The 15,031-nt window shown below is 42.5% G+C and overlaps 1 protein-coding gene and 1 long non-coding RNA gene across 3 annotated transcripts in view; one reads left to right on the forward strand and one right to left on the reverse strand.

Annotated features, from left to right (window-relative positions):
* The window catches only part of tagln2.L (transgelin 2 L homeolog), a 28,674-nt gene extending 19,801 nt beyond the window's left edge, over nucleotides 1–8,873 (forward strand). Inside the window, exons 1-5 of one of the 2 annotated variants that reach the window (XM_018231516.1) lie at nucleotides 4,811–4,851; nucleotides 5,252–5,459; nucleotides 6,354–6,519; nucleotides 6,859–6,961; nucleotides 7,533–8,873. In XM_018231516.1, coding sequence (XP_018087005.1) covers nucleotides 5,277–5,459; nucleotides 6,354–6,519; nucleotides 6,859–6,961; nucleotides 7,533–7,674 — 594 coding nt within the window. In that variant the 5' untranslated portion in view covers nucleotides 4,811–4,851; nucleotides 5,252–5,276 and the 3' untranslated portion in view covers nucleotides 7,675–8,873. Of the gene's footprint in view, nucleotides 1–4,810; nucleotides 4,852–5,251; nucleotides 5,460–6,353; nucleotides 6,520–6,858; nucleotides 6,962–7,532 lie in introns of those variants that run through there. The other variant, XM_018231515.2, reaches the window with a different exon arrangement.
* A 4,170-nt stretch (nucleotides 8,874–13,043) lies between these two features.
* Nucleotides 13,044–14,574, reverse strand: LOC121396967. The gene is made up of 2 exons (XR_005963285.1): nucleotides 14,515–14,574; nucleotides 13,044–13,173 (listed from the first exon to the last, which is right to left on the reverse strand). It is a non-coding gene; the product is annotated as an uncharacterized LOC121396967 (long non-coding RNA).
* Between the last annotated feature and the right edge of the window lie 457 nt (nucleotides 14,575–15,031).

Genomic DNA, 15,031 nt, shown 5'->3' on the forward strand with positions numbered 1-15,031 from the left:
ATTCACTTGTAAAAGGAGTCGGGAGCAACGCAAGCATTAGAAATGTTCCTGGGTGGTGTAAAATGAGGGCTCTGATTGGCAATTCCGTAGCCCATATGTGGACTGGCAGCCTACAGGAGGCTCTGTTTGGCAATACATCTGGTTTTTATGCAACCAAAACTTGCCTCCATGTCAGGGATTGAAAAATAAGCATCTGCTTTGAGGCCACTGTGAACAACATCCAAGGGGTCGGAGAGCAACTCATGAGCCTCTGGTTGGGGATCACTGCTCTAAAGGTAATTGTTATTGAAAGTTGAGTCTGTCCTTCCATTGCTTGCAGAGAAGGAATTTGCTCTGCGGTTTATTCATTGTCATTTTTCAAGCAATCTTATCATTTGTTACAATAAGGAGCCAGGGGGCTGGGGCGAAATCAATGGCAAATGTGCATCCTGATCTCAGGCCAACAGCAGGTTTAGGTTACACGGGCTGGTTGTTCTCGGGGCACGGCTATCCTTTCTTTGTGTTTGGATTGACAGTGTATATGAAATCAGCCGGTTGTGTAAACACCATATATTCTAGTGTCTAAGCCTCCGGAGGTAACTGTTGTCCACCCATCCTATGCTTGTGCCGCTCAGTCCAACATCCCTTCACTCCTCAACCCACAGATCTGAACGTTCACCTCTGCTCAGACCTTTGATGGAACTCCCACCATTACCTCTGAAAGTGGTGAGCTGCTTCCCATCGTCACCGTTATAACTGGAGTCTTGGTGATGAGCTGTTTTTGTAGATGTGTCATTGTGTAGAGTAGAGATGGAAAGTCCCCGAAAACCAAGAAGGAGGAGACTTGAATTTATTCAAAACAGTGATGTACATTCAGTTTTAATCTTCAATTTGTGTGATGGAGAATGCGTAGTTATATTCCTGTTGCAGGGTTTCCCCCCTGATTTTATAAAGGTCTTTCTGATTTTAAATACAGATATGGATGATATAAAATGGACCCTGGTATTTCAAGTTCAGGGACCAAGGCAGCTCCTCTCGGGCCCAAAATAAAGCAAATGTCTATGGCAGCTTACAGCAGCCCTTCTGGCATTGGACTAGCAGATCCATGGCTTCTTCTTCTAATGTTTAATGTTTTGACTGGAGCAAATAGTTGTACAAGAACGGGTGTGTGGGTCGCTGGACTATTGTCAGGTGCACAATGCGTTTGCCTGGAATGCTCAGGACTCGGTGTCGGTCCCTTTGTGTTTTGTTTGGGCACGGCACAGTGTAATGCAAAGCAAACAATAGTCATATTCACACCCAGCATGTTCCAAAACTCATTTGTCCAGGGAGGAGCCAGGATTTGTAAAGGACTATAAAAACAGGCAAGGCCTTTGCCCTCCATATCTGCTTAGTTTCAGCCGGTATTCTGCCCTATCGTGTACATTCTATCGTCAGACCTTTTGTATAGGCTAATTCTGTCTTCCTTTGTAATGATTACAGAACAGGTCTAGTAACCCATAGCAACCAATGTTTGTTTTCATACAGGCAACCCGCTTGTTGCCAACTGGTTCCTATGGGAAATTTTAAACTTTTCCCATTTTAATACATCACCCTGTATCTTATGGCTTGGGCATGAAAGAACAAGACTATTTACTAGGGGGTTGCCTACCATACTAACACCCTCACCTTAAAAAAATTAGGCAACCACTGATTCAACCTGGCAGGTGACGTTCTCAAAAACACCCACTTACCCATGATTCTATTATGTATTACGTTGTATGACTGAATTGTGATACTGTAAGGGCAGAGCCACATGGTTAGATACAGGGAGATTAGACGCCCGGGGACTACTTTGGGGTGACCTCCCCGAACTGCCCTCCCGCCGGCTAGAGCGCTTTATTTTCCGAAGTTGCCCGAATTTGCCTCACGAGCAGTGGCAGAACTACCGGGGGAGCAGGGGGTGCGAGCAGGCCAGGGCCCGCACCCTCTCAGGGCCCCCCCGGCAGCTCACGCTCCACTGGAATTCGGGTGGAAAATTGCATATGGAGCTGCGCGTCACGCACCAGGGTCCGCCCCCCTCTAGTTACATTACTGCTCACAAGGAAACTTCAAGCGACTTCAGAAAACGAAGAGATCCGAGTGCTATCCTGCCGGCGATTTCCATTCTAGCGGCAGGAAAAGGCAGTTTGGGCTGATTAGTCGCCCCAAAAAAGAGATTTGTCGCTGGGCGATTAGTCTCCCCGAATCTGACCTTGTGTCTCTGCCCTAAAAAAAAACAAGAAATAACCCCACACAGTTAGTTGCTTTCATTGTTCTACCTTCAGCTAATCACTGACTGGTTGCTATGGGTTGCTACCCAGGTGCAGTTTTGCCCAGTGTGGATAAATGAGCCCCGGTAACTTCACAGTTAATCAAACAAGGTACAGTATATATACACATAATAGTGACATAGGGCCTACAAATATTGCTCTGGGCCAGGTAGAATTCTAGATATATCACTGAAAGTATCATCTTTCCTATTGAAGAGTCAGTGTTGCTCCTGCAGTGGATTTCATGGGATTGGACAAGCTTGGGCAGGCTCCGGCCTTGCGTCCTAGTAACCATCTCCAGGCTGGGCCTTTTCTCCTACAAGATAAAATCTTGGCTGTGATCCGAACAAGTGGTGGAAAACTACTGTGACAGTTGCAGGGGAAGGAGGGGGCGCCTGATATTTTTTTTTTAATGTGATGTTTGCGTAGCTGTTATAGGATCCAGGGCCTGGAATGCGTGAGATCTGGGGAGTTTTCGACCAAACTCTGTCATGTTCTGTCAGCCTTCCCGAGATCATTTGTTTAAAAAAAAAAAATAGATTCCTTGAATTTAATTTTCTACTGACTCGAGATCCTTCAAGTCCGACATTAGTTAGAGGGATTAGAAACATTCCACCGAATCCCTTTCCGTGCTGGGAAAGGCTAAGTCACTTGACTTTTCTGCTATGATTTTTATGGTGTAGTTTTTATTTCTAAATGACACTGTTTACACTGCAAATAATTCACTCTACAAAATAAAATTTCAATCCTGAACCAACAAGTGTATTTAGTTGTAATATTGGTGTGTAGGTGCATCTCAGCTCATTTTGCCTGGTCATGTGATTTCAGAAAGAGCCAGCACTTTAGGATGGAACTGCTTTCTGGCAGGCTGTTGTTTCTCCTACTCAATGTAACTGAATGTGTCTCAGTGGGACCTTGATTTTACTATTGAGTGTTGTTCTTATATCTACCAGGCAGCTGTTATGTAATGGAAGTGGGAATCCGCGCTCAGCCAATTAGCACTTAATAGGTGAATGCATCAATCCTCCGGAATAGATGTACCGAACATCCAAAACCATTAAGCTGGCCATAGATGCAAAGATCCGATCGTACGAATCATTGTACGATCGGACTTTCCCATCTCCCGACCCGCCACTAACCATTCAGATCAAAGTCTTACCAGTCAGATTAGTTAAAGAACAAATCAGCAATGTTCTGCCCCTGACAGCAATCGTACGATATCTATGTCCAACCAAAGTTAGTGACAGTCTCCCACTGAAAATCCTACGATCGGCAATACACGCAGAGATATTATCGGCAGGCGACAGAAATTTTCTAACCTGTCCGATCGACCAAACGACCGATCTCCGCCGGACGAAAAATGTCAGGACTCTCCACACACGGTTCGAAAATCGTACGAATCCTCGATTCGTACGATCAGATCTTTGCGTCTATGGCCAGCTTTAGACTTTCAGTAGTAGAGAGGAGAGCACTCAAACGCAGATTAACTGCTTGTGATTAATATTTATTTAAGCTGCTATACACGACATGTTTCGGGCTATAATTGCCCTTTCTCAGGCAGCTGTTATCTTGTGTTAGGGAGCTGCTATCTGGTTACCTTCCCATTGTTCTGTTGTTAGGCTGCTGGGGGGGGGGGAGAAAGGGGAGATGACATCACCAGCGCAGCAGCAAAGAGTAACTAAAGTTTATCAGAGCACAAGTAACATGACTAAGGGCTCTTGGGAAACTGGAAATATGTCTAGCCCCATGTCAGATTTCAAAATTAAATACAAAAAAATCTGTTTGCTCTTTTGAAAAATGGATTTTAGTGCAGAAGTCTGCTGGAGCAGCATTATTAACTGATGTGTTTTGGAAACACATGACAGTATCCCTTTAAGGATTCGAATTTGGTCTTGGCTAGGCACTTGGATTTGTCTGAATCTGAATTGTGCTGAAAAAGGTCAAACTGTGGCCGAACGCCAAACCAAACCATGGATTCACTGCATCCCTAGCACACAATGTATTGCTTGACTCAGCTAATGAAGTATTACACAATAACCCGACCCCCAGAAAGTCTGGTTTTATGACATTTGTCTGGCTCACCAAGCGATCAATCCATATAAAAAGTGCCAAGAGAAAGCTGAGCCCTGGCCTTGAGGTCAGAATCTGACTTGAAGTCTTTAGTAGGAGACTTTGGATAAGAGAGGCCCTTAATTGCCTTCTGTAATCCTCCTCCACACCCATGACATGAACTTGGCCACCCATAGGTGCAGATGGAAGGACACTGGGAAGAGCAGGGTTGTGCTGATAGATCACATAAGATGACTTTGGCAGTGGGACACTCTATGAGCATTCAAATGGAAGGGTCTCTGATGAGCCATGTGCTACAGCTAAGGCTCCGGAGAGAAACATGTTGCATACAGGTGTCCTGAACCGCCGTGAATAAAGCAGTGTGCGAGACATTCCTCTGTGTCAGGCCTGTGCCTCACATCTGGATGATGCCGCTTCCTTATAACACAAACAGGAAACTATATCAGATCCTGTAGACGTGAGACGAGGTTTCCGTGTTTGAACTACACGAGGGGAACCCACACAGGAGGCCGTAAGATTTGATTCTTTTTAAATGATACCCTTTTATGTGCGTTTTCTAGAGCAACAAAGCAAATAAGAGTGCAAAGTTGCGTGCTACTGCTTACACATGGAATGTTGTGTATAACAAAGGTACTGTACTCTGCCGGGCAAGGTCACGCTAACCCATACAAGGGAGGCGGCCCTTTCTGAAATTCCGAGCAAAGGTTGGGTAGTAAAAATGCATTTAAATATACATTACTGGCACAATACATTGCTTCTCTATTGGGAGATATTAGAACTGATGTCTAGAACACGGTGGCTTCCTAACAGGAGACCAAGCAGTATAACGGCTTTTATTTCTTTCCATAAATACAAATATGCTCGGCGTGCATTTGCAAGATGAGCTGAAAATATATTTGTGTGTTTTATAGGAACTCTGCTCATCTTCTGATAAACATGGCCAACAAGGGACCTGCCTACGGATTGAGTCGCGAGGTGCAGCAGAAGATTGACCAGAAGTATGACAATGAGCTGGAGACCATCTTGGTGCAGTGGATTAAAGCTCAGTGTGGAACCCAGGCTGGGTCATTTGATGGTCAAGGCAAGTCGGCCGTACAGGTCTGGCTAAAGGATGGCATTGTGAGTAACCTTAAATATCTCCAGGGGGCAACCCCGTGCACACTTAAATCTAGCTGTAGCCTACTGCAAGCTGTAGAACACAACCAGTCTTGCATAATACAAATACCACCATGCTTTGCCAGTCAATGGCTGACAAAATTTACAGATAAATGGACTCGAACCCAACCTAAAACCAGCCCAACCCCATAGCTGCCATTACTTATAGCCATGCCTACCAAAGTGGGTAAGCTAGGCAAGAGTATATAAATAAGTGAGAGCAGAAAGAAGGGAAGGGTTGCACCGGACCTGAACTACCTCTTGCATGCACCGGACACTTTATATAAAAAAAATTACCTATTGAGTAAACCTAACTATACAAGAAAAAGTCAACAGCAACAACAGTTCTCTGCCCAATTAAGCCGTCCAAGTGGAATTTTCCCGAATAACATGATCCACCCCCGATTAGATATCCGTTAGGTAGACAGTCATTTTGGTTCCATATATGTAACTTGTGACTTGGTCAGGAGTGGCTGAGTGAGCAGATAGCATTGGCCAATTGATGGCTAGCTTGATACAGTGTTTTGAAGCCTTAAGGTGGCCATACACATAGATATCAGCTTGTTTGGCGGTTCCACCAAACGATTGGATCTCTCTCCGATATGCCCACCTTGAGGTGGGCTATATTGGGCTGATGTGATCATGGGGCCAGGGCCCAACAATTGGATCGTAATGAAAGGTATAGAAATGGTCAGACCGCGAGACCACATCATGAACAGATGCGGTCCGCAATCCGACTGGATTTTACCCATTCCCGATTGGCCCATGGATATCCACCTTTAGACAAATCTAGAATAGTTGCTGTGCTTTTGGCTTAAGAGAAGTGCTCTCATCTCACATTATTTCTGTAATTTCCAGGTGCTTTCCCATCTCATTAACTCCTTGGCCCCTAACTCAATTGCAAAAGTGCAGTCGTCCTCCATGGCGTTCAAGCAGATGGAGCAGATCTCACAGTTCCTGAAGGCCTGCGAGCGATACGGAATCCCGGCCTCTGATCTGTTCCAAACTGTTGACTTGTGGGAAGGTATGTAGTGGAAAGCAGCTTTGTTGCAGATGTGTAGTTTACCTTGGACATGTGTGTCTATAACATGGGAATACTGTGGCTAGATAAGAACATCTTGCCAATAACTTCCTGCTGTCGGCATCTCGATTCCTTCAAACCTCTTTAAATTGAACTATCAACAATAATGCAATATGGGTCGGCCCAACATATAATCCTCATGGTTGATTTGTGTTGTTGGTCTGAACCCGTTGCTTTGAGCTCACCTTCAATAGTGCTATTCCTTGTTCCTTTCCAACGGGTCATTGCTTTGGGACTTGTATCAAGAACTTAAACCTAATAAAACTTCTTTGTGTTTCACAGGCAAGGACATGGCCAGCGTACAGAGAACACTCATGAATTTAGGAGGCATTGCAGTGACAAAGGATGATGGGTATTTCCGCGGTGACCCCAACTGGTTCCCAAAGTAAGTTCTGCTTTTGTATCACCTGCCAAAGCTTTTATGTGTTCAGTAATATCTGTCTCTATGGGGCTTATTATCTGACGTACATATACATTTTCTGATCCTTAATTGTGATACGATATTTGATTTATTTATTTTGTGCTTTGATCCTTTCCTTATTCATATTTAAGCCTGTCATTCAAACCGCAGCCATAAGTAAACGGTCTTAGAAAAACAAGTCCACATCGTATAGAATAATGTTCATTTCAAGATCAACTTCTCTTTTTGGTACATTAAGCAAGTTTTCAGTTGGTTTTGCGGTGGCCACCTTAGCAACTAGATAACAAATAAAAAATTTAAATGAAATCGCCCATAAGTGAACTGCCAGTGCCTACAACAGGCTAAGGAGCTGTGTCTATAGAAGAGGGTTTTACACCTGTGTCTCTTCTTCAGGTCTCAGTCCTGCTATGTTGTATGTAGTCAATAGTGCTACCTTACATGGCTTAACGAAGGTCCTTGAGTAATGGCTACTACACTATATCTTTATATATGTCAATATTTACCGGTTTTATTAACACTTTTTTTCTTATTTTAGGAAATCTCAGGAGAACAAGAGAGACTTCTCCCAGAACAAGTTAAAAGAAGGCCAGAGCATCATTGGCCTTCAAATGGGCACCAACAAGGGAGCATCACAGTCCGGCATGACTGGTTACGGCATGCCAAGACAAATCCTCTGACCACACAGACAACCGAAGGAACAACCCAAGAACCAAAATGGATACATACTCATCTCCCATTACTTGCCCATTCCTTCTCTCCACCCTTTTCCCTCTGTTTGTCGATAGGGCACATTCCGACCATGTCTGTGGCACCACCGTGCTTTCAGAGAGCAATCTTTTTTTTTTTTTTTACTGCCATTAACCTCTGAACCATATTAACATATAAACATGATAGTGTTCGCAGACTAGTTAGCCAGCCAGCATTAAGTGGATCTTGACTAATTGTATGCTTACATCTCAAGCTTGGAATTTGAGAGTGCTTATAAGCTGTCGTTATATCTCCACACCCATTTCTAGGACCCTAAAAATTATTTAACTATAGAATGAAGCTGTCCTGGTAGATAGGGCAGTTGGTTCTCAGCAGTGATCAGGAAGATGATGATATCATGTCTTAATTTTATTGCCTTAATATGGTGGGCACCATGATGCACTTCCTTCCTTCTTCTCTCCTGCCTTAACATTCCACTTGTAGTGCCTACTTTTCATTATTTTTTATATGTATACCTGTTTGACCAAAGTTTAAAGGTTTTGCACCGCACCCAATATGGGTTTGGACTTAATGTTTGACAAGCATTTTTACAATGATTTCAATAAACAGTTGAAGGCTAGACCCTCAGCATTGCTCTATGTTTTCTGCCACCGAGGCATTCTTAGGCCTATAGCAGACTGAGTTTCTATTGGCCACGGATTTCTTTCCATTGACACCCAACATTTTTTCATGGGTCAGCTCAACCCTACTCATTAAATAACTAGCCGGGGAAACATTCAGTGATAAGCAGTGGGTGTTTAGTTCGTAGCCCACCTGAATGTCCTGCGTGCCTAAACAAGGCAACAGAAGGGTCCCTTTGGTGCAATTCAAGTCAATAAACCTACAGAGACAATGCCATAACTCAGTGAACCTTCAACTATCCAGTTGTTATTGGTCTATAATTCTCAGAATACTGGGGAATGGGGGCTAGAAATCTACACATCCCTGCTTTATAAGCCTTGCACCTCAGTTTAGTTGCTTCAGCATTGTGCTGGGGTCCAGCTTCTCAACTGCCCTGCTTTCCACCATATTCCTAATGCCTGTGTACACCAGTGGTTCTACCTTCTGCTCCCCTTGGGATGCATTGCTGATAAATATTCAATTAAAGACCAATCTATGTTTATATAAACATGGCGTGCTTGTGTTCATTGGCTTGGTGATGTCACAGATAAACTACTTTGGTAGGGAAAGGACAAGTTCCCCTTTGGAGGGTGGCTAGTCCTTTGAGTATACAATAATATTTTACTTAAAGTCCAAAAAAAAAAAAAGAAAGAAAAGGCTCATAAGAAGGCCATCTTCCCCTTTAAGAAAGTTATTAGAGTGAAATTCGTCTCTGGATGGTTTCCAGGCCGGTGAAAAATGTTAAAATAGAATAAAGAATGAAGGAAGAGTCTTCAGAGCAAGTTGTTATATAAACAGCAGTGCAGCATTGCTCGGCAAGTGTGGAGTAACTAATAATTGTAATGTACACAAGGGCTGGGCAGTGTACCCTCAATTATATGCACAGGTGCGCTCATTCTATATACGCAATGTGGACAGTGTACTCTCATTATACTCACAGCTGCTGTAAAGAATGAGGATAAAGGTTAATGAATTTGCAGAACGTACACACATACCCTGCACAGGCAGAATCGGTTGGGCTCTACAGAAAGATCAATATGGTGCTGGCTCAGTTTGGAGGATCTTAGTCAACAGCTTATATTGGCCCATGCATGGTGAACTTTAGAGAAAAGTAGCCATATGACCAATATCAACTGCCCCATGGAATAAATGTCTGGTGCATACATACCCTGCACAGGCAGATATCGCTGGGCCCAGCCCAACTTTGGTCCCATACACTGGCCAATAAGCTTTTGAAAATCCGAGTCAGCAGCTTTTATTGGCCTCTTTTATGTCCAGCTTTAGAGTAGAGACAATACTAATATATGCCCAGGGCCCGGACAAGGGGTAAGCAAAAGGGGTACGTGCCTTGGTGCAAAGCGTGAGGGGCGTCAGGCACGGTACCTTTTCTCAGTGCTGAACTGCGGGGCCCCCTGCGCCTACCTCCTGTTTCGTTCAGCCGTGCTGGGGGCCCGGGAGGGAAGTCGTTTCAGGCTTCCGCACAAGCAGCGGGTCAGGGCTCACCGGGTTTTTTCCCAGTGTACCGCTGGCCCAGTCCAACACTGCCACTTCTGCCACCTTCCCCTAGTTCGGAGCCCTTGAGTCCCCCTACCTGCGGCATTAATTCTTCTATTCCTGGTTGCACGTGATCCATGCATGCGCATGCACGCATCTTCTGCACGTGTGCTCGTCTGTGCATGCACTCTTCTTAGGTGTGTGTGCTCCTCCGTGCATGTACGCACTTGTTCGTGTGCAGCATAAGGAGTGGGGCGACATGGTTGGCTGGGTCGCCTAGGGTGGGTGGCCGACTTGGCCCGGCACTGTATATGCCCCCTACCCCCAAGAATCGAATGCCCCATGCTATCAGTCCGGGACTCGCATCATGATTAAGTCATTTGCAGCAGGAATACTTTATTGTAGGCTGGTATAGTTTACTAATTAAAAAAAGACTTTAAAAAAATTATGAACCATAAATAGAAAATACTGTATCCCCTATTGTAAAGTGTAAAATATTATAGGTTCCATGACCATATGAATGCGCAAGGCTGGAGGCTTTTATATAGGTTATGAAACTCTGTGATGACTTATAAAGGCACATTTATCAAGGGTCGAATTTCAAATTCATGTGAGTTTTTCTAAAACTCGAAATTCAAAATGTTATTAATAAAATAACATTTTCTCAGCTTGGACGAGTTTAATCGCCCCGAAACCTCAATTCGAATAATTATAATTCTAATCGAATTAAAAAAAACTCTAATCGAGTTTTTTTTTTTTTGCCGAAAAAACTCAAATGTCTGGAAGGCTGCAAACATCACCAAATTGATCCCTGGACCTCTCCCGTTGATTTATACAGCGATTTGTCAGGTTTAAGGTGGCGAATAGTCAAATTGAGTTCTTAAAGGGCCAGAGTATGATAAATCTCGAAATTCGAATTAAAACTCGAATTGAGTTTGGCTAATTCACAATTCGAATTTGAGAGTTTTGACCATAAAAAACCAAAAAATTCGTAAATAAATCTGCCCCATAATATATCCTCATATAATACAAGTTTGTTGCATATATTAGCAGGATGCCCCTTCACCTTTAAATGAAAAATGATATTCTGTTCATACACAGGGTTCATTCTCCCCTTTAAATCCAGATGGGGGAAAGGATAACGTTATACAGTCTCTGGCTTGGCTACCAGTTCGTGCTTCTCAAAAGTGTCTTTTGGCTGACTCCTCTCATGGAGCTGCCTCTCTCCAGAATAAATATTTATGCCGCTGTCCTCGTATGTTTTGCTTTCTATCTGGATCAAGATGGATGTTTCCTCTATCCCGTTTTTTTTTTTGTCCTGCGATGAAGAAATTCTCAAAAGTTTCCTTTCCTCTCTTAAAAGATCGCAGAGGGCATTTAATAATTGACAAGCAGAAACCAAGGGGTCCTGTGCATCACTCACTCGAGTTACAGGGGCAGATTTGTCAAAAGTCGGGAAACAAATTCCTTCAAAAGTCACTTTTTATAACCCATGAAAAAGATTTTGTATAGTCAGCAAAAAATAAAAACTGTATTTATAAAACACTGGAATGAACTTGCTCACAGTTTTTTCTTGATTATCAGCCTATTTTTGGAAGGGAAAAACGCCTTTGAGTGCAAAAATCACATTCTAAAATCAGTCTGCAAAATCTCAAATATTCTTACAAAACTTGAATTGTAAAATAGCTTGGATTTTGAAAATGCACCTCCCATTGACAGATCGCCTGCTTTTAGCGAACAATTCTTTTTCATAATCGTTTTTATTTTACTTTTTTTGTGATAAATCCAGAAAATTCAGAAAACTTGAATTCAAAAATAATTGCAATCTCAATTTTTAGCAAATCAGAACCTAAGGGGAAGATATAACAAGGGTCAAATTGAATATTCTAATTCTAATTTTCGATTTTTTTTTTTTAATGGTCAAAACTCTCAAATTCGACTAGAAATTTATTCAAATTCGATTTAAGTTTTTCAAAAAATACGAATTCGATTTTCGAGATTTATCATCATACTTTGGCATTTTAAGAACTCAAATTCGAATATTTGACACCTAAAACCTGCCGAATTGCTGTTTAAGCCAATGGGAGACTTCCAGGGATCAATTTGGAATTGTTTGCAGCCTTCTTGACATTTGAGTTTTCGGGTCGATCCTATTCACCCGAGTTTACAAAATTAGATTTTTATAATAAATTTCGATTGATCAAATTTGAGTGTATGGGAGTTTAAAAAAAAACTCGAAATTCGACCGTTGATAAATGGGCCTCTAAGTATAAAAGCCTCTCGCGTTTCGTGTCTTCAAGAGATACTTAAGCACAGGCTAGCCTATGATTAAGTGTCTCTCAATGACACGAAACGCGTAAGGCTTTTATCTTTTATACATAATGTAAAAAATAAACTTTTTTGTACTATTTAAACTTTGGGCTCCTGGATTCTACTTTGGGATGTTCCAGATTGATGCCTATGACTACAATTTTCTTGATTGAGTTCCCTTTGCTGAAGGTCTGGGGCATGAGACCCAATGTTGACCGTGGTAAGCTTATATATTTTTATCCAGGATCCTAGCTTTAAATGTTTCAAAAATGGATACAGCTTTATGCCTAGTATGGTTAGGGGAAGCCCCATGAAGCCTGATATGTACAAATCCTCTAGAACACACGCTGACATGAGTTACATAAATCAGGGCTGTCTCGATGGCGTCTTAAGAGCCGGAAACAAATCCCCACTGGGACTGCGTCTGTGATCTCCGCATTTTATATATATACAGCATGTGGCCCTTCTGTATATACAGCGTATAAAAATAACCAGGCTGTGATAACGGAGCTATTTTAGCAATCACTTACCAAGGGAAAAAAAAATTCTTAAAAGCAAAGTCAGGTATGTGAGGTGCCAAGTCCAACAAACAGTAGAGGAGCGGTGGTCACTGGCGCCAAGTGCTTGGGTTGAGGCTAAACCAAATGAAATCATATTAGGAGGGAAGCTCAGGCCTGTGGGCAACATCTAGCGCTGATGTGCCGAGCTCAGATCACGTGCAACTAGTTCTCACTGTTCTACGGAAAGTCTTGTCATCTCTACGGCCACGTGGCCCAACTGTGCTTCCAGCACGAAAACCGGCGTTATATTTATTTGTGAATCTCAGATGAGAAGTGCTGAGCTGAACTCTTGTTTCATGTTCCAGGGACACGGGTGATGGGGAAATTTTATTGGTTTTCGGTCATAAAAATACACATAAATTATTAAAATTGGTTATCAAAATAAGGGGGGTGAGTAGAATTGGAGAGCACTGGCGATCGTGCTGTTTGGACAGATGTTGTCAGCTGGGGGAAATAAACAGAGAATAAAGTGATTATAGGGAGAAAAAGAAGTTAACCCATTGTGAGCATACGGTGCACAAACTGGCAACAGAAAACTGCTAGAAACTGGCAGGAATTCCTGTATAAACATATGGAGAAAAGGTCTCAGAAACATCAGATCATACCATCATGGAAACAGATATGGGGAATGCCAACCAATGTTGAAAGTATGACCTCATCTTCACTGGAACAGGCAATTTCCTGGAGAGGGGTTGCTAGGGCAGGAACAGATCCTATGTTTATTCATAGGAAAGAATGCCTTTATTTTAAACGCCTGCTCCACAAGTCTTCAGAAACATCATTAGAACTGATCCTAGGTAAAACTGGTTTCACTGGAACCAAAGGGTTACTGTCTAAGAAATATACGTGAGTCCTAAAATAGCCACAGCAAACACTGGTATGAGGAAGCAACAACATGAGTATTGGCCTGTACTAAGCACAATTCAGCAGGAACAGCCCCTAAGTTTGCTCATAGTCTGTACAGAGAGATCCCATAAAACTATGGCAGCATAGGTATTCCCTGTACTAAGCACAATTCAGCAGGAACAGTCCCTAAGTTTGCTCATAGTCTGTACAGAGAGATCCCATAAAACTATGGCAGCATAGGTATTCCCTGTACTAAGCACAATTCAGCAGGAACATTCCCCTAAGTTTGCTCATAGTCTGTACAGAAAGATCCCATAAAACTATGGCAGCATAGGTATTCCCCTGTACTAAGCACAATTCAGCAGGAACAGTCCCTAAGTTTGCTCATAGTCTGTACAGAGAGATCCCATAAAACTATGGCAGCATAGGTATTCCCTGTACTAAGCACAATTTAGCAGGAACAGTCCCTAAGTTTGCTCATAGTCTGTACAGAGAGATCCCATAAAACTATGGCAGCATAGGTATTCCCCTGTACTAAGCACAATTCAGCAGGAACAGTCACCTAAGTTTGCTCATAGTCTGTACAGAGAGATCCCATAAAACTATGGCAGCATAGGTATTCCCTGTACTAAGCACAATTCAGCAGGAACAGTCCCTAAGTTTGCTCATAGTCTGTACAGAGAGATTCCATAAAACTATGGCAGCATAGGTATTCCCTGTACTAAGCACAATTTAGCAGGAACAGTCCCTAAGTTTGCTCATAGTCTGTACAGAGAGATCCCGTAAAACTATGGCAGCATAGGTATTCCCTGTACTAAGCACAATTCAGCAGGAACAGTCACCTAAGTTTGCTCATAGTCTGTACAGAGAGATCCCATAAAACTATGGCAGCACAGGCATAAGTGAAGGTATCTTTCAATAAATAGTAGATTCACTTACCTGTTGGTTTTCAGCCTGGCTATTGCAGATGAAAATGTCCCCTAGGAAACAGCAGGCCCTAAAGAATGGAAACAGATGGAGTATGTTGTCCAATGTAAAAGACTTAAAAGAGGAAAACTGTAAAATAGCTGCAAGTTTACAAGTGGCCATTAGACCTGTGATGTATAATTTACAGCATACAGAGTCAAATAAACATAATTATATGTACTATGCAGTGAGGAAAAAAATATTAATTTTCTAGTGTTTTTTTTAAAACATCTAGTGAAATATTCTTTACATGCATACATGGCTCTATCGATTTGAGCCTCTCTCCGAAAAGTAGTTGTGTATCAAGCCTGAACTCTTGGCCAGGCCAACAATAAACAGGAATGATTGTGCTGCCACCCTGTGCTAGACTTAGAGATTATTTCTCAGCTCAAAAAAATGGCCAGAGAAGATGTGTAGCTGAGTTTGTATGTGGCACAAGCTACCCGGAAATAATTATCAGTCTGTACCTCAAAATGGAACAGCTGCAGTT

The sequence above is a fragment of the Xenopus laevis genome, chromosome 8L (genome assembly GCF_017654675.1).
Source record: "Xenopus laevis strain J_2021 chromosome 8L, Xenopus_laevis_v10.1, whole genome shotgun sequence".
Lineage (NCBI taxonomy): Eukaryota > Metazoa > Chordata > Amphibia > Anura > Pipidae > Xenopus > Xenopus laevis.